General features: G+C 39.3%; 1 protein-coding gene across 2 annotated transcripts in view; it reads left to right on the forward strand.

Annotated features, from left to right (window-relative positions):
- Positions 1-20,608, forward strand: part of LOC111337896 (unconventional myosin-XV) — a 41,116-nt gene that overhangs the window by 17,440 nt on the left and 3,068 nt on the right. Inside the window, exons 26-57 of one of the 2 annotated variants that reach the window (XM_088735050.1) lie at positions 5,194-5,358; positions 5,800-5,881; positions 5,980-6,113; positions 6,567-6,665; positions 6,997-7,071; positions 7,256-7,416; positions 7,629-7,798; positions 8,213-8,285; positions 8,550-8,750; positions 9,110-11,198; positions 11,296-11,355; positions 11,661-11,736; positions 11,859-11,971; positions 12,049-12,158; positions 12,652-12,742; positions 12,837-12,887; positions 13,268-13,450; positions 14,485-14,696; positions 14,805-14,884; positions 15,117-15,184; positions 16,106-16,178; positions 16,305-16,381; positions 16,718-16,800; positions 17,177-17,307; positions 17,727-17,821; positions 18,156-18,230; positions 18,311-18,407; positions 18,561-18,724; positions 18,879-18,944; positions 19,220-19,293; positions 19,403-19,536; positions 20,328-20,377. In XM_088735050.1, the coding sequence (XP_088591176.1) occupies positions 5,194-5,358; positions 5,800-5,881; positions 5,980-6,113; positions 6,567-6,665; positions 6,997-7,071; positions 7,256-7,416; positions 7,629-7,798; positions 8,213-8,285; positions 8,550-8,750; positions 9,110-11,198; positions 11,296-11,355; positions 11,661-11,736; positions 11,859-11,971; positions 12,049-12,158; positions 12,652-12,742; positions 12,837-12,887; positions 13,268-13,450; positions 14,485-14,696; positions 14,805-14,884; positions 15,117-15,184; positions 16,106-16,178; positions 16,305-16,381; positions 16,718-16,800; positions 17,177-17,307; positions 17,727-17,821; positions 18,156-18,230; positions 18,311-18,407; positions 18,561-18,724; positions 18,879-18,944; positions 19,220-19,293; positions 19,403-19,536; positions 20,328-20,377 (5,412 nt within the window). The remainder of the gene's footprint in view (positions 1-5,193; positions 5,359-5,799; positions 5,882-5,979; positions 6,114-6,566; positions 6,666-6,996; positions 7,072-7,255; positions 7,417-7,628; positions 7,799-8,212; positions 8,286-8,549; positions 8,751-9,109; positions 11,199-11,295; positions 11,356-11,660; positions 11,737-11,858; positions 11,972-12,048; positions 12,159-12,651; positions 12,743-12,836; positions 12,888-13,267; positions 13,451-14,484; positions 14,697-14,804; positions 14,885-15,116; positions 15,185-16,105; positions 16,179-16,304; positions 16,382-16,717; positions 16,801-17,176; positions 17,308-17,726; positions 17,822-18,155; positions 18,231-18,310; positions 18,408-18,560; positions 18,725-18,878; positions 18,945-19,219; positions 19,294-19,402; positions 19,537-20,327; positions 20,378-20,608) is intronic. The other variant, XM_088735051.1, reaches the window with a different exon arrangement.

A 20,608-nucleotide genomic window follows, 5' to 3' on the forward strand; every position in this document is an offset into this window, starting at 1 on the left:
TAGTAATCACACTTTATTTGCCGTGCACACAAGCATGAAAACTGTGTTTAATCTTGAATATTCACTTTTTGTTTAAAAGCAAGCTATTCTAATTTATTTAAAGAGTGTTTATTATATGTAATGAATGCAGTAGTGAATAAATTTTATTGGTAACTTATAAATTTGTAAGATCATCTAAAGTAATACCTAGGCCTGGCATGTAAAATGTGCAACTATTTTAAAAGTACTAAGTCTTGAAAACTGAGATTTACAGCGTGGAATGAAATGAAAAGTTTACATGGATAAAAGAACTTTATCAAAATGTGAAAGCAACATGTTTATAAGTTCATGATGGAGAACATTTTTTTGTTGTTGTATGCAACTGTATAATTTATCAGTATGCTGTATTTTAAATATTATTTAATAATGTACATTCTTTCAACATTTTATCTGGCTGATCTCTTAGATATTTTAGTGAGATTAATATTCATGTCAACTTTTTTGATACAGTATATGATATGGTTATGTTATATAGAGTATTGTTAGTTGATATCATAACTTGTATCATAGTGTTAAAAGCTTTTTCTTAGCTGATTGGATTCAGTTTAAAACTGCTGTTCCGAAGGTTTTTCCATCTCCAATATTTTCAATCTGGTGTGTACTCATTAATTCTTCTGAGACAATATTGATGAATTATTTATGTCTTAGATGTAGCCAAAAAAAAGTGTCAGAAAATAGTCTATTCAAATCCCATTATTAGAATTTTATGTGGTCTGTGATTACCACATTGTAGACATTCATGAATTTTTGACATCATATCATGAGACTGCCTTGTGACAAAATGTTTGTCTGGTTTAGTGCAAAAAATTTCAAATTAGTTTAGGTCATCTTTGATCAATAATCTTTGCAATCTGTTTCAACACGCACCTTACAGTATGATTCAAGCTTTAGAGTAAATTTCTTTTTGATGAGGAAAACTATCGCTATCTGGTATTTATTTCAAGTAAATCACTTTGTTTAAATTGCTTTGGACAAGGGTTGACTTCAGAAATCTCATGTAAGTGTGTTATTAGGAGGAATCATGCCATCATGACATGATGGGTGCATTTATGACCCACACTTGGACTGTTAATCCAGAGCAGGTACATACCGGTACACGTTTTCTTTGATGAATATAATCAATTTATTGTAATCTGAGAGCTCATTTCAGCTTTTGCTGATTATGTGTTTGGGTGATATTTGATTATCATCATCATCATTATTATTATAATCGCAGAGAAATCAACTGAATGCTACATTCTAATCAAGCAGCACAGGGTGAAAACCATAACCTGTGAGCCATGGAGTAAAAAATAAATGTACATTAACTAATCCTAAAAAGCTTTCCTATTGTGTCTACGGTCCTCCTTCTAACAGGAACTCAAACTGCCACCTTGAAAGTCCGCGCAATATTCAGCGTGCCCGAGAGCACTGCCCTTGACATCTTTCGCTTCTGCCTCCCACCAGCTCATGCATCATGACATCCAGCTCCCGTGACTACCCCCCCAAGGGCATCCATTATGATGTTATATTGCTTCACCTCGTAGCCTGAGAACTGCTGCCTTAGTTCCCAGTGAAGGGGTCCGTACTTAAGTACTTAAGTATTATTATTATTATTATTACTATTATTATTATTATGCAGTGTACACGTATAGATGCTTTAATAAATAAAAGAACATAGGGCGTAAAGCGTAGCTTATGTCTTAAGAAACGTACGTCTATACAGATAACTATGTTTATTGTTATTATTATTATTATTATTCCCTTCTCATATATTTTTTTAATGTAATTTACTTTTATAAGGGTAATTTCGATGCACGTTTTTTTTTTTTTTTATTCTTTCAATACGAACTAGTAGTTGCTTTTGCGATTTTTACATGTAGGTCGTTTTTGTTATCAAAGTTAGTTTGGGTCTGATACGAGTCTGATCCTAGAGAACCGAATTTAATAGATGTATTCCATATCAACAAATTTGGAAATGTACGAAGTTATTGTAATGTTTTAAGTTTATTATTATTATTATTATTATTGTTATTATTATTATTATTACATTATTATTATTACATTATCCAACCTGACATTAACAGTATGCTAAAAATGAAGAATCTGCAAGATCTTAAAGTGTTTTGTTAAGAGGAAACTTCTCATGATAACGAAGTGGTGCACTTATGTGTCGTGGGAAAATTTTTGAGCTGTTGTATAAACTGTTAGTAATGAAAGATGTTAATTTTCTGAACACCATTGTTATTTAACTTCTGTAATCAATGACTGTGTTGAGGTCAGACAGTTAAGCTTAAAAATGTCATAATGTAGTGCTAAGTGCTCATAATGAGTACAGTTTCTCAAACTGACTTAACATTATTTTTGGCTTATTATTTTTAATTTAAATATTTTTATGTCTTCACTAGAGGATTAATTGGCCAAAGGGGCACTCTCTTCCTTTTTGAAAGCTGCTCTTCCTATTTTGTCAAAGTTTATTTTTATTAAGAAGTTAAGTAATAATTGAGTACGAAAGGACAGCATTATCTGAGAGAATTTCTGAGAGAAAGATTATGTTGTGGTTAAAAGACATGACCAGAATATTTTAAGATACATTTAGTTCGTATTGGCCTTATTTTTGTCTTTTGATAAGGTTCCTCTGATAACACTACTTAAAAATGGTCTACTACATGATTTGAAGCATGTATTCCACTATTGGTCAAATTTTCTGCTAAATTTTGTGTGAATCTTCTTACTAATGATTTCAGATGAGTTTTTAGATGCATTTTCTCTATTCTGCCAAAAGATAGAGTGAAAATGATTATTAATAACTTTTTTGGTAATTATTTGTTATTGTGTAATAGATACAAGAATGTAAAAGGATTATTCAGTGTCCTTGTGTTTACAGTAGCTGACAGCTCCTGCAGATTTTATCGGCAGCTTTCATAAGTTGTGGTTGTTTAATTTTGAATTTATGGAATTTTTTTTAGTTGTCTAGAATAACTATTGAATGGCATGTGGTGTCAGAAATATCACCCTCGCTTAAAACTCAAAATTGTTTGATATTTTACCGTGTGATGTTAAGAGAATAATATTGGCAGGCTGGCTGGCTAACACATGTTTTGAATAAATTTCATGCAGTCGCAAATTGCTTTCAATTAGCATATTAGAGTTAAAATCTATTGTTTCGCATGACTTCATCTGTTGAAATAGCTCTGTATTGTTGTAGATAACCATTAGTGTTTGCTGACGCTCGGCGGAAAGAACTCAAAGTATGCAGGGGCCAGTATGTTATTGAAAGTTCAGGTGATTTTAGGACCAATTTATTGATTATCAGGTGAAAACAAAATTTTTAATTTGTGGTTAAACAAAAGAGGAAATCATACATGAATTCTGAAGTAAGTGAAACAAGTCATATAGTTTTGTGGTAAATGTGTATGATATTAGATCGCGGTAATCTTCAAGTCAATTTTGGAGATGCTGAATATCTTAACTCTATGAATTAAATTCGTAGATGTTAAGCCTTTGTTCTCTAAGCTGAAAAGAAAACGCCATGGGTTTATGCAAAACTATAACAGAATTGAACTATTTGTAAACTGACCTGTTGCCAGTTTCTGGTGGATAATGTAAGCAAACCTTCCCGTAAGACATCTGTAAAGAAGGCATCAAATGCACTTGATGTATTTAACATAAAAACAAATAGCTAGATTTGTCGTCTTTTCGTGTTTAACCTTTATGAAGGAACGGAAAGTGTATTTTACAAGATTCTATTGCTTGCATGTCAGTCCAGTCACGCAGGTCGCAAAATTTGTGTAGAGCATTCTCTCGATTAACAAATGAGTGAGAATTTTTAAATGTTTGTTCTTTTTTCTTTTATTGCTTCTAATAATCATGTTATTAACTGGGCCAAACAGTGTAAAGAGCAGGAATTTTGCGCAATTGATGTCTTGAAGTAAAGTGATGTAAAGGAAATTGAGATTGACGAGTTGTTTCCATTGTAGCGCTTCATCTATGATAGTATGAATTTTCCCGTTCTCTTCTGTGTAACGAGCTAACGTAAACACTTTCACAAATAGTTTCTAGCAGAAATTAGACTTTCATTTCCTTGGAGAACAAATCACGTTTTCATTTTAGTTTCACGCGACGATGCTTGTTTAGACGTAATGCTGTTTCTCTGGTGATTCTCTAAAACTGCCATGTTTACTCCACGTGAACAACGTGTACCATTTCCTTTTAACACTGAGAATGTTTGGATTTCCATATTACGTCTGTTTGGTTACGTCTCTGCTATCCTGCGTAAAGATTAACCCTAGATGCATTTATTGTGTCGAATTCTTGTTAGTAATTAGCTAGTTAGTGAAATAATCAGTTATTAGATAAACAAGAATCAAATGATAACTTTATTGGAAATCAATCAATACCGTACATTTGTTGTGAATAAGGGCATTGTAAACTCATAATCAAATGTGTTGTTCATCGAGGTTTTGTTGGTAAATGAACGTTTAATCGTTTGTCTTGCGATGGAGAACCAAGCTATCAATTGTATTGATGATGTAAATTGGCCAACGTAACTTGAAGAGTTTCGAGCATTAGCCCTTCGTCGTTCGCTCCGGCGAAGGGCTAGCGCTAGAAATATCAGCTTTTTAACTCTTTACGGTGGCCAGTTTACATTTACATTTTTAACTCAGTCATTGATAACATCAAATTATCTTGTTTTGCTCCCCCACCGACACAGAACCACAGTTTCTTTAAAGACTCTATTAATTGTATTGATCGCGACGTAGTCTTCGAGAACGCGAGACTAATGATTGAATGTTCATTTTTCCATATTATAGCAAGTACTTCTAGAAGTAAACACCTTAGGTTTTCTTCAGAACGCGGGTAGCTAAAGTCAGTGGCGTGCAGCGCAAGGTGCGATGGGAAAGAAAAGAGAACGAGAGGAAGTCCTGCGCTCGATGGCTTTCCATCATCTCTTTCTCTCCCACCTTGCATAGCACTTGATGTTGTAAATAATAACACTCAATTGCGCTGACATCGGGTGATTGTCTGAAAATGTCTCCACAGCTTATTGCAGATTTAGAGTAGGCTTTGTTCTCAAGATTACACCGCACAATAATTCCAACTCCTTTTTGTTTGAAATTGTCCCCCTTTTGTGGCAAAAATAATCTATTGTTAATTATCTCTTGGTTTTTACAGCTGCAGAATGAGAGACGCCAGAAAGAGAAGGCAAGAGACAAGCAGAATGTGTTGAGACCGGCGCTGCCTACCCAGCATGCCCCTCCACACTCCTCAGCACCTCCAGCTTCAGTAGCTCCTCAAGCTGTGGATACGGTGGATGCAAAACATGTTCCAGAATTGGTGGTTAGTATCACTGTTCTTTTCTGTTTTTATCTTACTCTTGCAAATTTCTGTCTTACTTTAATCGTGTCTGGTTTTTACTCTATATTAAGATTTCTGTCCCTGTTTTTTTCGTCGTCGCAAAGGTACCTTGGAATGTTACCAGGTGGCTCCGTAAAATGACTGACTTTCTGATCAATCGAGTAAGCCACGAACTGGTAGACCACCTGTCATGATGGCCGCAGCAGAGGATTGTGGGACAGGGGGGGGGGTTGTCGGATGGGGTGTCTTTTGTCGTATCCTACGAAGTATTAAGCCAGCTTAGTTGCTGCTCTCTTCGAAATTATTCAATTAATGGCTTTTTGAAAAGGTCATGTACCTTTATGCCAGTGCTAAGAATAATGTCGGACTGCCAACTTCCTAAAATTTGTTTTATTAATTGTGATGACTGCCTCCCATTTAAAGGAAATTGAGAAACAAATCGCAACAGACGTCACTCATCTTGAGATTCCAGCAGATTTGGCTCTGGTGTTTGCCAGTATCCAAGGTTTGTTTGTTGTCCTTGTCGTGATTATCGAATGGGATTATTTTCCTTTTGCTCCGCTAACAACATATTCACTTTATTTCACATACTTGCGAAATTAGGCTGGACCTTGACTCATGGATCCTCAGTTCATGAAAGTAGAGGAGACATAATTAAACACGATTATGCATCGTCAAAGTTACCAGAAAACATCAATGACTTCCCTTTCTCAAAGTTTGCTCAAGAGAACTTTCAGGTAATGTTTTTATTTGTCTTCCTGATTTCTTTTTTAATATGCTTTGATTAATTCAGTGTCGATGATTATTGATTTTGTCTTATTTGTTTCAAGTAGTAATATCGTTTTCCTTTTTTTCAATTCTTTAACTATGCTTTTACTTATCAGATTATTACACTTTGAATCTGTTCAGATTTGACTATGTTATTTAGAGTTTTCTAGACACTCTGATATTAAAATAAAAAGGAGTAGATGTGAGCCGAAAGTGAGTTATTTTGGATCGTTTTTTACGCTATTAATATTTTGTATCGTAGAGGATTTTATGAAAATTATTGCTAAATAACGATTATTATCTATAAATTAGTCAAATTCCAATTTAACGTGGAAAGAGAGGACGTGAAAAGGTACTTAGTGGATGGGCACTCTTTACGAATGGTTGTTTTCATAATCGTTGCTGTCACGTTGTCTTGTTAGAGTGAACATCAATGGCGAATGGTGAGGTCCCCACTGAGAACCAGCTTGTTGCCTGTCAAGTATTCTGACAGTGTCATGGCTATAGGACTCTTCCAGCTGGTAAGAAAATATCTTCGTTTTGTGTTTTTCTGCAAAGTGGAACAAAAAAGCAATAACAGAGTATTATTCCTTATGGTGTTGATGACCACTTATAGAGATATGTATTCTAATTCTCATATCCTTCCGATAAGAAAAACCTTTTCTCCTCATTTCAAATGGCTGGCAGTTAAACTTCTAGAAAGTATGTTCTTACTCAGAACTTGCGTGGCTTAGTGAAAAGATTTTCATCTCTCCTTCTCCACGAAACGAATAGGACCCTTTTTAATCAAACTTTCTTCACCTGCAAGGGCAAAAACTCAAGAGACGTCTTGTTTTCTTTTACCTGTTGTAGGTCATGCGATTCATGGACGATAAATCTATAACAGATGCAAAAGAATTTGCTGTTGGAAATTACCTTGTACAAATGGTAAGTGATTTGCAGGAACATAACTGGTTAAATTGTGAGAGATTTTTCCCAAGAAGCTCAAAGTATTCTTAGGGTTAGAAACTTCAGCCATCAAGAAAGTGCTTCAACACGAGTTAATGCTCTCTTTCAACGTCAAACTCTTTTTGTTTCCTAAATTGTCTATAATCTTTCGTTATTTGTTTAGGGCATTTTTAAACCTGAACTTCGCGAAGAGATGTACTGCCACCTTTGCAACCAGACCTGGGGGAACACTTCCGATACAAGCAACGAACGTGGCTGGCTACTCCTTGCATTGTTTCTCTGCTGTTTTGCCCCGTCTACAAGACTCTACAAGCCTCTACTCAAGTAAGCTAAGGCTCTGTTACAGTGTTATGGTGTTCCTGTTGGTGACTATGTTGGTAGTGCTATTAGTGTCCCCAGTTGGTATCCTTGTGTCTTATTGATGTCCTCAAAAGTGTTTCATATTCTTTTACTTTTAACTGGATATGTCAATTTTGGAATTTGCTTGAAACTCGTGTCTTTCTCTCTAACTAACTGCTTTCCTGTTTTTGTCTCAGGTACATTTCTGATCAAGCTTTCAACGGCTATAAAAGTTATTGTCAACATAAGTTGTTGTGTTGGGATATGAATGGGTCTCCTGTAGCTCGGTCGCATCCGCCTTCCGCGTTAGAGTGGCAAGCGGCAAAGATGAGAGTCAACATGGCTGCCGAGTGCCATTTTCCTGACGGTATGAAACATTTCGCTGCTAGCTGCAGTATTTTGAACGCAGTGCAGTAAAAAAGATGATGCTTATGCTATCAAGTTTCCTTAGTAGTTCAGTTTCAAAAATAAGAACATTTTGTCCTTCTCGAGGGGGGAACTTGTTGGTATTTATAGCATGTGAAGGACTTTTTACTGCGTCAATTAGGAATGGCTTCAGGGAAATTCTACTCCGCAAGTGTTGTTGATTAGTAATCCCTACTGATGAATTATAGCAAACAAGTTCTACTTTTAAGTAGCGCTTTTACTAAGCAGAACTTTCTTGTGTTAATACGTTTTATGAGAAGAGAGGTTAAAGTAATGGAAGGGTACATTCTTTTGTCTCGTTATCATCGAATATGAAGGAATTAAAACGGAGAAATGTTTCATCCTCCTTTTCTAGGAGAAAGGAGGACGACAGAAGTTGAATCTTGCACAACTGGAGAAGATGTTGCAAAATCGATACTAGAAGACAGGTTAGCCAGGTTGAATTCAGTATTTTAAACTCGACCATATGTCGCTCGTTGCTCGTTTGTGGATTGAGCGAGCATTTAATATCCTCAGCTCTCTTCTCGCAACTTACTTTAATGAAAGTTCAGTTAGCGAAGTTGGTCATTTGCAACTTATCTTTTAACCATCCTTGATTGGTACTTTTCCTTTGGAAAAAAGATAGAAAGAAAAGTATGAGCGAAATATCGTGAATCCAGTGTGTTGATGCGCTTTCCCGCTGTGTTTCTCAGAGGGATTGAAGATGCGAAGGGTTGGACTGTTGATTTGGAGACAGGCAACTGGCATTGTACCCTGGCAGGCAAGGATTATATTCTTGATCTCGTTTCCGAACTGGAATACCCACCTGCCTTTCCTTTGTCTCGATCATCTTCGCTACTAACTGTGAAGCCAGGCTGCAATATTCCTCCAGGTCAGCTGGAGACATTGTCCAAGTAAGTAGCAATCATATGCTTATATTTTTCAATTGCAGTTGCAAACTCAATTCTCTTTGTGTTATTCTTTCCTTTCTTTCCTTTCTTTCCTTTCTTTGCCCTTTTTTTACCCTTTGTGTATTTGTTGACCTGATATTTGGAGGTGGGATCTTTTTTTTGTATGGGGTCCCACTAAAGTCCGTCCGTCCGTGCTTCCGTTCGTACGATCTCTCTATTTCTATTGTTTCTTGGTCCATTCGTTTGCGCGTGTACATATATTCAGTCATGCACATTGTTGCGCTGTCTTATTCTTTTCCATCTCTTACAAAACTTAACCTTTTTTCTCTGCCCGACCGTGATTGTCTGTGTTTTCTCCACAGCCTTCACATGCCGCAAGCTCGTGGAAGAAGCGTCGCAGAAATTGCCCACAAATTCACTACTGTTGAGCAGCAGCCACCCTCCGTGCCAGTACACACACAACGAGAAGATGCGTTGAGTGCAGCTACATCAGCAAGGATTGCAAGTGCTAATTACCACGGACCGGTAGAAGACAACCTTGTTCAAAGGACGAGATTAGGAAGCAGCTCTCTTCGTGTGGAATCAGCCCCACCCCCTCCCCCTCCAAATGCGTTCGTACCACCACCCCCTCCACCCCCACCCGCATTTGTGCCCCCGCCACCACCCCCACCTCCACCGATTGCTCCACCGACTGAGCAAGTCATTCTTAGACGTAAGGTAACGAAGAGGGATCAGAAAGATAAGAAAAAAAGAGACAGTGGTGTGTCCATGGCTGAGGTTATGGCGAAGGCGAAGAAAATGCGTGAGGCGCGTGAACGTGTTTTGTCAACTGGGAGCAGTGGATCAGCCGCTAAAGATACCAGTGAAGATCCTTTCGAATCTGCAATGCAAGCCCGGGTGGTGCAACTTAATCGCAGGAAGGTGGAGGTGCAGCAAGCTCCTCGCCAGGAGGAAGACAGTGAACTGATGAAAGAGATGAAACGGAAAGCGAAGAGAGCTAGTCGGGCTTTCGTGGAAACCGAGAAAGGTCCACATCTGTCGCCTGACGACAATGTTTTCGTCCTTGACGTAAATGAAGTGAGATCCATGAGAGACAATGTCTCTATTTCTAGCAGGGAGGGAGGTGACAATGACTCGGTGCATTCGCTGGAAACCGGAGTTAGATTGGAGTCACCCAAACAAGTGAAGGACTTTGTTGACAGTTTGTTTGACCCTGTGCTTTCAGAGGGAGTAGAGGGTTTATCGAATGAGATGGCATTACAAGGAGCTTTGAAAGGCGGTGGAGGAGTGAATCAGCCAAACAACACTGCAACAGCTAATGGTGGTGCATCAACAGGTTCAACAGCAGCTGCAGTGAATGGACAGGCTCACATTCAAGGGAATGGATTTGGTGGACATCCAGCCGTTCACGCCCCGGGAAACGGTTACCCAGGAGTAATGCAATCGAATGGTTTCCCAGGAATGATGGGTATGCCTTCCATGTATTACGGAATGCCCCAAGCAAATGGTCCCTTGAGTATACCACAGGCGAATGGGTCCTTGGCTATGCCACAACCAAATGTACCCCTCATGGGAGTCCCCCAAGCAAGCGGCGGGCCTTTGTTGGGTGGTCCATTATTCCAACCCAACATGGAAACGGCAATGCTGGCAGCTCAGCAGCAAGTTCTTATTGAGCGCCTGATAGCGCAGCAAGCACTCCTGCAACAACAGCAGACGGTAGCCTCTCAGAAGCAGCAGGAGCAGCTTTTGATGCTCGCCAAACAGCAGCAGTCTCAGCTAGAGCAGATGCAGTCCATTCTTGCTGCTTCAAATCAGCAGGAACAAACAGTGGACGGACCTGCACCTCCTTCCGTTGTCACTGCTACAAATGGCCATTCTGCGAGGTACACGGCTGCGACCACAGCTGATGTTCCTTTACCTCCGCCTGAGTTTTCGGACATTGGGAACTTGCCGCCACCTCCATTGTACCCTCCTCTATCACCCCAGGTGCCTGTCCCGGCACGCACTTCATCGCTTCCTCCGCCACCACCATCCACGCGAGAAGAACGATCCTCTTCTTCTGAGGAGTTTCCAGCGCCACCTCCAGCCATTACCGGAAGTACAGTCGAGAATATTGACACACCGGAGAGACCCGGACTTACGAGGCGAAGCACTGACAAGGTAGCGCTAGCTATAGCTGCATTGGAGGGGAAGTCAGGAGGGGAAGAGCTCCGCTCTCCTGGACCAACGTCTCCTCTCAGGCATGGGGAGAGTTTTAGTTTTGCTAGCGAATCTTCCCCCCGAAGGGATAGTGCTGCTAAAGAAAGACCAGACTTAAACAAACGAGCTTCTTCGTCGCTAAATTTTGTTGTGTTGTCTGACAAAAACAACGTTACAACTTTGCATCCAAGGTGTACTGGACCATATCTTTCATACAGTCATGTGAAGTGGAAATTCAACATTCGCAAAGAGGTGAGTCGACAAAAGTCGTTCGCAGTCTCGTTTGCATACATCGTTTGCGATACATTTGACAAGGAGTGACGTAAGTTATGTTGTCTTTCCATTTTAGGTTTTCACGGCAGACGAGAAAATGGACAATAATCTTAAACAGCGGTTGATATTTCTGCAGGTCTGTATAAATAAGTTAGACTTTATTTCGCATTTGTGTACTCAGTTCGTCAGCGTTGAGCAGCTTATGTTGATGGGTGCACTTTTCAAGTATTTCATTTACTTTTATTTAGTTTTCATCTTTCTTTGTCGAACCTTGAGATTTAGAGCTGCAGGAACTTGTGTTCTTAGAGAAAAGGGTGAACTTCAACCAATTACAAATATCCTTTGAAAATTCCTGCCCGAAAACTATCGATAGGAGGGTACAGAGAAGGCTGGACGGAAAATAGTTTTTCCTTTCGAATTAACTCTCTGATTTATTTTCAGATACTTCGCGATTCGTACTCCAATTGCTGCTGTAAAATGTCACATGAAGATTGCAAACGGATGCAGCTTTTATTACGTAAGTTTAGTGATGAGAATTGTAAATACTTGCGACTAGCAGAATTGCTCCCTCTCCTAAAATAAGAATTGGTATCTTCTCAAAAGAAATCATGATCGCTTGTGTTGTTTGATTCGTTATAGAAAAATATGGCATCACACCGGAGAGGCCCCACTCAAGTGTTCCAGTGGAAGACATCATTATCGAAGCTGCCAGACAGCTGCCCCTCTATTTCAGCCGGTTCTTTGTCGTTAAGGTAGTTATTTTTTGTCATTTAATTAGAATTCACAATTTAGAGCGGCATTTAAGTAATACATCATTATTTTCTTTTAGGGTCAGAATGAATTGCCGGATGTGCATTACTTAGCTGTGTCTGAACACGGTGTCAAGTTGGTGAAAAGAGAGAAAATAACAGATGAACTGGAAGTCATGAGAAGTATCCCGTAAGTTGCTTTTTAATTCCTTTTTTTAAGACACTTTTCAATCTTTTTTTTTTTTTTAAGTAGTTCTCAAGAAGGCTTTAACTTTCGATAATTTTTTGGAACAGTTTTTAAACCCAGTAATGATGTCCTGTGTTTACCTATTGATCACAGCAATTTTTTAAAAATAATTTATTTTTACTTGACGATACAGTAGGTTGGTGGATTCATTTCCAGAGGAAGTGATCCTTCTTTTACCGTTAAATATCAATTTGCCTCTGAAATTTGTTTAGAAGGGTGCGTGAATGTTTAAGGGTAACTTCAGCACAAAAAGTTACTGCAACAATTTTAACAGCACTTGCTTCATATTTTAAGCTGGATGCGCGAAGGTAATTAATCGGTAATAAGCTCTAGAGAAAAGATCTCTTAACTTTTTAGTTGCTTTACATACCTCACAAAGGTGTGTGATGAAGCTCCTTATTTTTATAGCTGAGATTGTATGGGTCTTTTTTACCAGGTACACGGAGTTGGTTAAGCTAAAGGTCCTTAAGGATAAACTGACCCTAACGCTTACAAAAGAAGTTAAAGTTGTTGTTCATACAGAAAGGGTAAGTCGATTACTTTCACATAGTTTGTCGCGTTCTGAAAGGATGCATGGATTGATTCTCGGGAGTATTGATAAATAGTTATTTATTTTGTCAGGCTGCAGAGGCAAAGCAGATTATTGACACATACCTCAGACATTTGGAAAAGGTAGACATTTCTTGTGTGATATGCTCTCAAAGTACTGTTTTTGGATCTGCTCCAATAAATGTTATTGTTGTGGTAAACGAAAAACTGTTCATGGATTTCTTTTCTTAAAAGAAAGAACAAGTAGATTTTACACGGAGTGAGATCTCTCTTGATACCATAAGTCATGCATGGTGACATGGTCACGCATGGTGACATGGTCACGCATGGTCAATGATGAAACTGGGATTTTCTCCCCTCCCTCTTGAGGTGTCAATGAGACACTAGTGAAGCCCATCCGCCCTTCAGTTTAGTCTTCATTCTTATTCGTATTTCTCCGTTAGAGTAACGCTTTTTTAGTTAGTTCTTAAGCGAAATTATCAAAAACTTTTCTTGATTTTCAGGAAGTGCAGTATGTCCGTGCGCTATATGATCACGTGAGCCCCGAGCCTGCTCTTCTTAACTTCAAGAAGGGTGACGTCATAAAGATTGTGCGTAAAGATGATTTGGAGGAGGGCTGGGTCTATGGTGTGTTCAACAACCAATCCGGATATTTTCCTGCTGATTTCGTCACACACATTCAAGAGGTATTGTGCAATTAGACGACTCTTAACTGAATTAATTTTTTTCTAGCTTCGTTTTGTTGATGATGGTCTGTGAGAGATCTCATCACTGTCCCATATACGATATACGGAGCGCATTTCAAATGGGTGTCGTAAAACCAAAACCAAAACCAAAACCAAAACCAAACTAATAGCAGCCAATTAGGATCAAGGATTTGTCACTCTCTTGTTCCTCTCATTTTCTCTTACTCCCTTTCTTCTTATCTTGCTCTTTTGAGATATTTAAGCCAAGGCGCAATAGAATGCTAATCATTGCACTCCGCAGACATCGCTCTCATCCAGGATTCAACTCTAATCTTCTACCCACATATTCTTCCTATCAACTTTCAGTATGTGCTCGGTATTCTTTTCATTATTCTGTGACAAATTATTTGCTGCGATTGAAAAATCGTCCACCAACTCTTTGATGGACGACACTTCTGAGCGTCTTGTGACAAGCCCCAGGAACTTTTCTTTCAACTACAATGGCATCGAACCAAACAAAATTGTGAATGGTAAAATTGTTGGGTATTTGTTTCTGAATGTGGGTGCTTCGTCCCACCTCTCCTTTCTAATACAGCAGACTGCGAACATTTTTCGGATAACCGATCACTTAAATCTCAAATGAAAAAGGGGGCAAGTTTCTAAACAAACTAATGCTGCGTCGGTGAGGGTGACAAGGTAATTTGGTTTTATCAACTAAGTTGATAATGTAAACTGGCCACCGCAAAGGTTTAAAAGCTGACGTTTCTAGCGTTAGCCCTTGGTCAGAGCAATTTACTTTAATCTCAGTTTTATTCTAATACCTCGGAATTCCTCATGTTAATAAAGCGCGGTTTTCGTTAGAAGTGTTCGAATTTGGTTTCCCCCTTACAACTAGAACGTCTCATCGATGTCGAAATTTCACCCCATGTCGCTCGTATTTAAGTTCAGTTGACATTGATAAATATTTCTGGACATAAAAACTGAAGTTTAGGTTGAAGTATGTGGTATTCAAGTTTGTTAATTTTAATTTCCAGGACCCTCAAGCAGTACCGTCCGCTCGCCCCGCCACCATGGTCAAGGCAGCTTCCATGGGAAGTCTACTAAATCTAGATCCTGAAGCGCCGATACCTGGAGAGATGCGTCCAAGGACTGGTAGTGTGAAATCTACCAAGTCTGACAAGTCAGAATATAACTCCGATAAACACTCCATGATGGAGTTTGCCATGCAATACTTCAGGCATGGAAGGTAAAGATTGTCACCAGGTTATACGAAAGACCTGTTTACGCTAATTCAGTTTCCAAATGAGTAAAACCGAAGTTGTTTTGAGTTTGTTTTTGTGTTGCTCTTCTACAGAGAGGCTCTGGTGCGAGCAGAGGATGGAACTATCCGGGGGACAGTTAAGGTGCGAGGAACGCTGGGAAAGTCATCCAAAGGTTGGTGCACAAAAAAAGTCGGCTGGTAGCGAGTACATTAAATAGTCACCTGCATTGTTTTGTGACTGAAAATATGCCTTCCCAGCAAATGCTAATGAGTTTAATGAGAGGGAACTCTTGAGAAGTACATCGCAAATTAACTTAAAAACAAAAAAAGAGCATGCATTTTCTTTATTTTTATTTCGATATTGCCAAATTGTTCAAACTTTTTCATCCTCGTTTCGTCCAACAGCAAATCACAAGAAGGACAAGGAAGAGTGGTCGTGGAGTGGTCTCGCTGAACTCGTCAAATACAGCAGAGTGAGTTGATTTTCATCACTTTTACAAACCAGCTTTGATAAACTTTCGCGCATTTCAACTTCTCTCTGATAACCAGTAGAGATTCGTTTCCAAGGTGCCGTTATCATTGGTGACTGCTCATATTGTTTCTTAATTAATGTTCTTGCCTTTGCACTGCCACTTGTTGTCATTTACAACAAGATTTCCGGTGCTTACTGTTAAGAACATTTTCCCGCCTTTTGTCTGTTTCCACGCTTTCTCGCGTCTTCTCATGCCTACAGTTAGTTACATGTGGTCCTGCTTATGCAGTGCTACACTACATCCAGGCACGTTTGCATTCCTTGCACGTTAATAATAATAATATTTATTAATTTGTATTGCGCAAATATCAATCCAGAGAAAAAAGTTTTTCACCTTTGCCCACGTTTACTCTTAGAAACATGCCCTCCCTTCTTTGCGCTGCTTTTGCCTTTTCTCACGCTTACTCTTAAGTAAAAAGTTTCACCGCCTTTGCTTCATTTTTAAGTTTTCCCACGCTTACCCAGGGATTTCATTAGAAACCGGCGAACTTTTGCGGCTACTCTCTACAACGGAGCCGGCTACTATGGCCATTTTACCTCCCGGTTTTTGCGTGTTTTTTTTTCGGAAAACATCCAATATATTATAAAGGCAGTCATCAGTAGAGGTGTTTTTTTTGTTGACATGTTGTCTCCTTTTTGGTTGTTGGGCGATTTTAGTAACGAGTTCTAGCAATTCAATCAACAACACGGTCGGTGCGCTGTGCGCCATGTTGAATGGACAGAAGAGAAAGACTCGTGACAAATCTGTCTCGATTACCGCTGAACTGTCTTCCACCTACTTATGTCCTAATATACGCCTACTTCCAAAATTAATGAAATCCTTGACTTACCTTTTGTTGGTATAATCGTTCTTTTTGTCTAGGCACCCATCCAAGCATCCCTTATACGAAGAGAGTCCCCGCAGCTGAATAAATTAGCAGTGGAAACTTTCCAAAGTAAGTAACTTGCTGAAGATAAATTTCTTACAGATCCTGTAATTTTCACTAAAGACGATTGCTATCACGTAAATCGATGATGATTTATCTCATTATTTACATCTATCTGTCGTGGTTTTCTTGCAGCGATTATGAAGTTCATGGGAGATTTGCCCTTGTCCAAACATCAAAAGGAAACGGAGCTTGTGTTTAACTTGCTTAAGGTTAGTATAAACATAACATGCTTTTAATAAGAATAAAATACAAAGCTGTGCTGTCGCTATTCTTACATCTTTTTTCCTTTGTTTGAAAGCGTTTGAAAACAAAAACGTTGTCTCTTTATGGTACATCTCTTTGGAGACGTGGAAAGTTTCTGCGATTGGCTCTTTAAAGGTGTCAATTAATCAGAGACACTATACGGTTCTCTTATGAACGACTTCATCAGCTCATTCCGACGTTATTTCGGTTTTTCCAAGTGTAATAGTGTTTCTCAAGGAGATATTATTTTTTCCGTTTCATAAAGTGATATTGTATAATCAATATTCCACTTTTTTTTGTAGACCTGTCGTGAAATTCCTGCATTAAGAGACGAGGTTTATTGTCAGCTGATTAAGCAAGTTACCAGTAACAAGAGTCCCAAACCGTAAGTGATCATGACAGTCCACTAATGTTTTTCTCGACAAAGATAAGTTTTTCCCACGTTAGCCGTACATGGCTTTAGTCCTCCCGGATCCAAGGCACTTTGCTTGTAGATATATTTTGTATCAGGTTCCTATGCCAGTTCAAATACCAGAAGTATGCAATGCGGTATTTTCTTGAAACGTCCATATGTCTTTTTTTTTTGTTTTGTTTGATGGATTTCGAAATTACCCTCTTCCCCCTTTCCCCTCCCCCCCTCTCCCCTACCCCCTCTCCCCTTATCCCCTCTCCCCCTACCAACCTCATCGTAAATCCCTGCCACAAGGCTTATAGCATAATGTTAGGTTGAAGTATCTCTTTCTGTTCTTCTCTTTTTGAAGTGAAAGTGCAAGTAGAGGCTGGCGGCTAATGATTATCATCACAGCTTACATTGAGTGCTCAGATATTTTCAAGCCTTTCCTGGTAACGTTCTTACAGAGCACGGCTAGTGATCCCAAGAGAGAGTTCCATGGTGAGTGTATATTCATTTTCATTTTTTAGTTTTGAATAGATTGTAACATTTGAGCCTAACCGGCTCACTTCGCCCAAGCTTCTCACGCTCTTCGTAGCATGAAACAACGAAAGAATGTTGCGACTGACCCTGGACGGGATGCCAGACAAACAATTGTTGCCCAAGTGTTTTTCATTTGGGATTTCCTTAGGTTGTAGCTCGCCGTGGTAGTATCTTCCTGAGGACGTGTCGTGCCTAAGTCGAACTCTTCTTCCAGAGTCAAACTTGGGCATCACAGCCATGCACCATCCCCAACAATTTTAAGTCTTTCCTTGCGGGCTTGCCAGTGATGGAGGTGGCTTGTCTTTATCAAGGATCTCTTTAGGAACCAGTAGACTTTGCTAGATTTACCGAAGTAAAATTATTTTTTTGCATTCAAGGTGCTGCAGCCACTTGTGAGATGAACTTGATGAAGACTTTTAAGTACGGTGGACGAAAGACTCCCCCCAGTAAGGAGGAATTGAATCAGCTTGTGGTAAGTTTGATTCTCTGAACCGTTATAAACAAATTTGGTGTTTCGATCAAAGAAGCATCAAGTGTTACTTCAAACGAATGGAAAAGATTTTCTTTGAAAGTCAAGTACTTTTCCTATTTCGTATATGTTGCGCGTTTAGTGTAACGAGTCAAAACAGCTTCCGTTGCCTAGAATGACAGTCGTGAGCGTTTCTCTATTTAAAAACACGCACTAATGCATTTTTCGTTTCCTATGGTAGGGGAAAAAAAACTTTTTTTCCGACGAACTACCTTTTGAGAATTTTTAAAGCATTTTATGACTCGAAATTTGTTATCCTTTTTTGTGTAATTCGTAGCAAGGACGGCAAACCAAACGCCAGGTGTTTGTTATTCCTGGAGGAACACGAATGCTGAAAGTCCAAACCAGTTCAGTAAGTAGCTGTCTTATTTTTTACTGAGACAAGCTTCTTACTTGGGCCCTCTGTAACTTGATTCCTCTTTCTTCATATAGACTGGTTTTGACGTCATCAAGGAGATGTGTGTTGACATGGATTTGGCATCAGAGATCTACTACAAGGAGTATGGACTTTTCACCTTCATAGAAGGACGTAAGGGCCTTTATTGCTTTGGAGAATGTTTTAAAGTCATTTAAAACTGCCTTACATTGACTGCAGAGTGACTGAGTGCCAGGGTTACTTTTTTTTTTCCGGTTTGCATAGTGTTAAAGCGTCCCATGTTCATTATCCCTTTTGTTTTCCAAGCAGAGAACTTAATGGTACCGATCCAAACTAAAGACTACATAATGGATGTAGTCAGTTCCATGGAGAGAGAAGGGATCGCTTACAGTTTGCTGTTCCGCCGCGTTTTATGGTTACAAGGCCTGAGACTCGATAATGAGCTGCTGGTCAGCGTCATCTACCATCAGGTAAAACCACTAAGACAGTTTTTAAAATCTTTACCGTAGCTGAAGTTATCCAGAACTTTTTTTTTTTTTCTGTCCCGTGCTGGTGATAAGACGGAAAAACATCTTCATGGTTAGGTTTGTTACTGTCATTTTTGACTTCCTGGTCTTTTTGCAGGTGTTGCCAGACTACATGGCGGGCTATCTACTAGGAACACACGGTCGATCCTTTGGCGATGCACAGGTAACGTTACAGAACTCAATGTCTTCACATCACCTCCCTTGTTGTGAACTGTTTATCATCATTTATGTCGGCAGGTGTCTCAATTAAAGGAGTTATTCTTCACAGTTTGACTTTTGATTCATGGCAGACAAGCAGGCGGGCATGCAGGCGGGCATGGAGGCGGGCATGCAGGCAGACAAGCAGGCGGGCATGCAGGCGGGCATGCAGGCGGGCGATTCGTTGATATTTACTCACCGTCGTTTTCTCAATAATTAACTGTTTGCGTTTGTCTTCAGTTTCAGAATCTCATCGCTGAACTAGGAGCGCTACAGTATCGAGCTCGTGATGAATCAATCCTTCATTCAAACCAGTATGTTAAAGATCTTTTTTACTTTCGCACTGCATGATGTTAGCGTTCACACTTTAGTCCAAAGCAACCCTCAGTTTACTGAGCCTGTTCCTTGTTTGTTTTCTTTCAGTTCAGAAGTACAGACTCTAATACCAAGGGGAATGTTAGAGAGGCTACGACCCCAACAGTGGGTAATTCTTATACAAGATCACTTCCGGAGCTGTCACAAAATGACCCCTCATCAAGCACGCCGGAAATTCCTTGGTACGTACTTGGGTAGAATTGTTGGAAATCATTTTGTGATAGAACAGTTTTGAATAAAGCTTGGAAACGTATAATGAAAACAAAGGCTAATATCAGTGAGAACCAAGTTTAAACCTGGAAACTTCCTAAAGCCCGATAAAAAGCGGGTGATCGACACGAGGGTTGGTTTTGGTTTTTGGATCTAAGTGGTTTAGAGAGTGGCGTGAGCATTTATTAACCAATCACAGAGCTTGAAAACCATCGTAATCCCGGGTGATATGCGACTCTCAACTGATTTAACAACTGGTTTTGCTGAGGTCCAGAAATAATACGGAGCGAAAATTAACCAATAAATTACAATTTGAATGAATAAAGGCTGATAGTTTCGAAAGAAACTGTTTGGGGCTGCGTCGGTGGGAGTAACGAAATAATTTGGATATATCAACAAAGTTGAAATGGTAAATTGGCCACCGTAATGATTACAAAAGCTGACGTTTCGAGCGTTAGCCCTTCGTCGGAGCGAATGACGAAGGGCTAACGCTCGAAACGTCAGCTTTTGTAATCATTACGGTGGCCAATTTACCATTTCAACTTTGTTGATATATCCAAATTATTACAATTTGAATGAGTCTCGTGTGAGTATTTTGAAGCTTTTATACCACATGATAAAGTCATATTTTGACGTACACAATTGTTTTTGGGCTTTCTCATTTTGTATTTTAGTGTTGTTTTCACTACAAATACTACTGTCGCCTAAGCCGGCAAGAACATATTTGCTCAGTTACTAAAAGAGCATCGCATTTTCTCTGCAGAAACTGTCACTAGGTGGCCGTATTTTGGATCAACTTTCTTCGAAGTCAAGGTAAGTTTCAAATGTCACACTACAGCTTGATTTGAGTGTGTGGGTGATCTCATGTTCACTTCCTCTGGCTAGTTGGAAAAGGAATGTTTTATGTTAGCTTGAAGCGTTCATTGGTCAATTTTCAATGTCGCTAATTAAGCATAAGGTCTGGGTTATCTTTTCATTTGCACAAGTTTGGTTATAATTACTCGAAGACACTGGTCTTTTATTGCACGGGGAGTTCTTCTGGTT

This window comes from Stylophora pistillata, chromosome 10 (assembly GCF_964205215.1).
Source record: "Stylophora pistillata chromosome 10, jaStyPist1.2, whole genome shotgun sequence".
Taxonomy (NCBI): Eukaryota; Metazoa; Cnidaria; class Anthozoa; order Scleractinia; family Pocilloporidae; genus Stylophora; species Stylophora pistillata.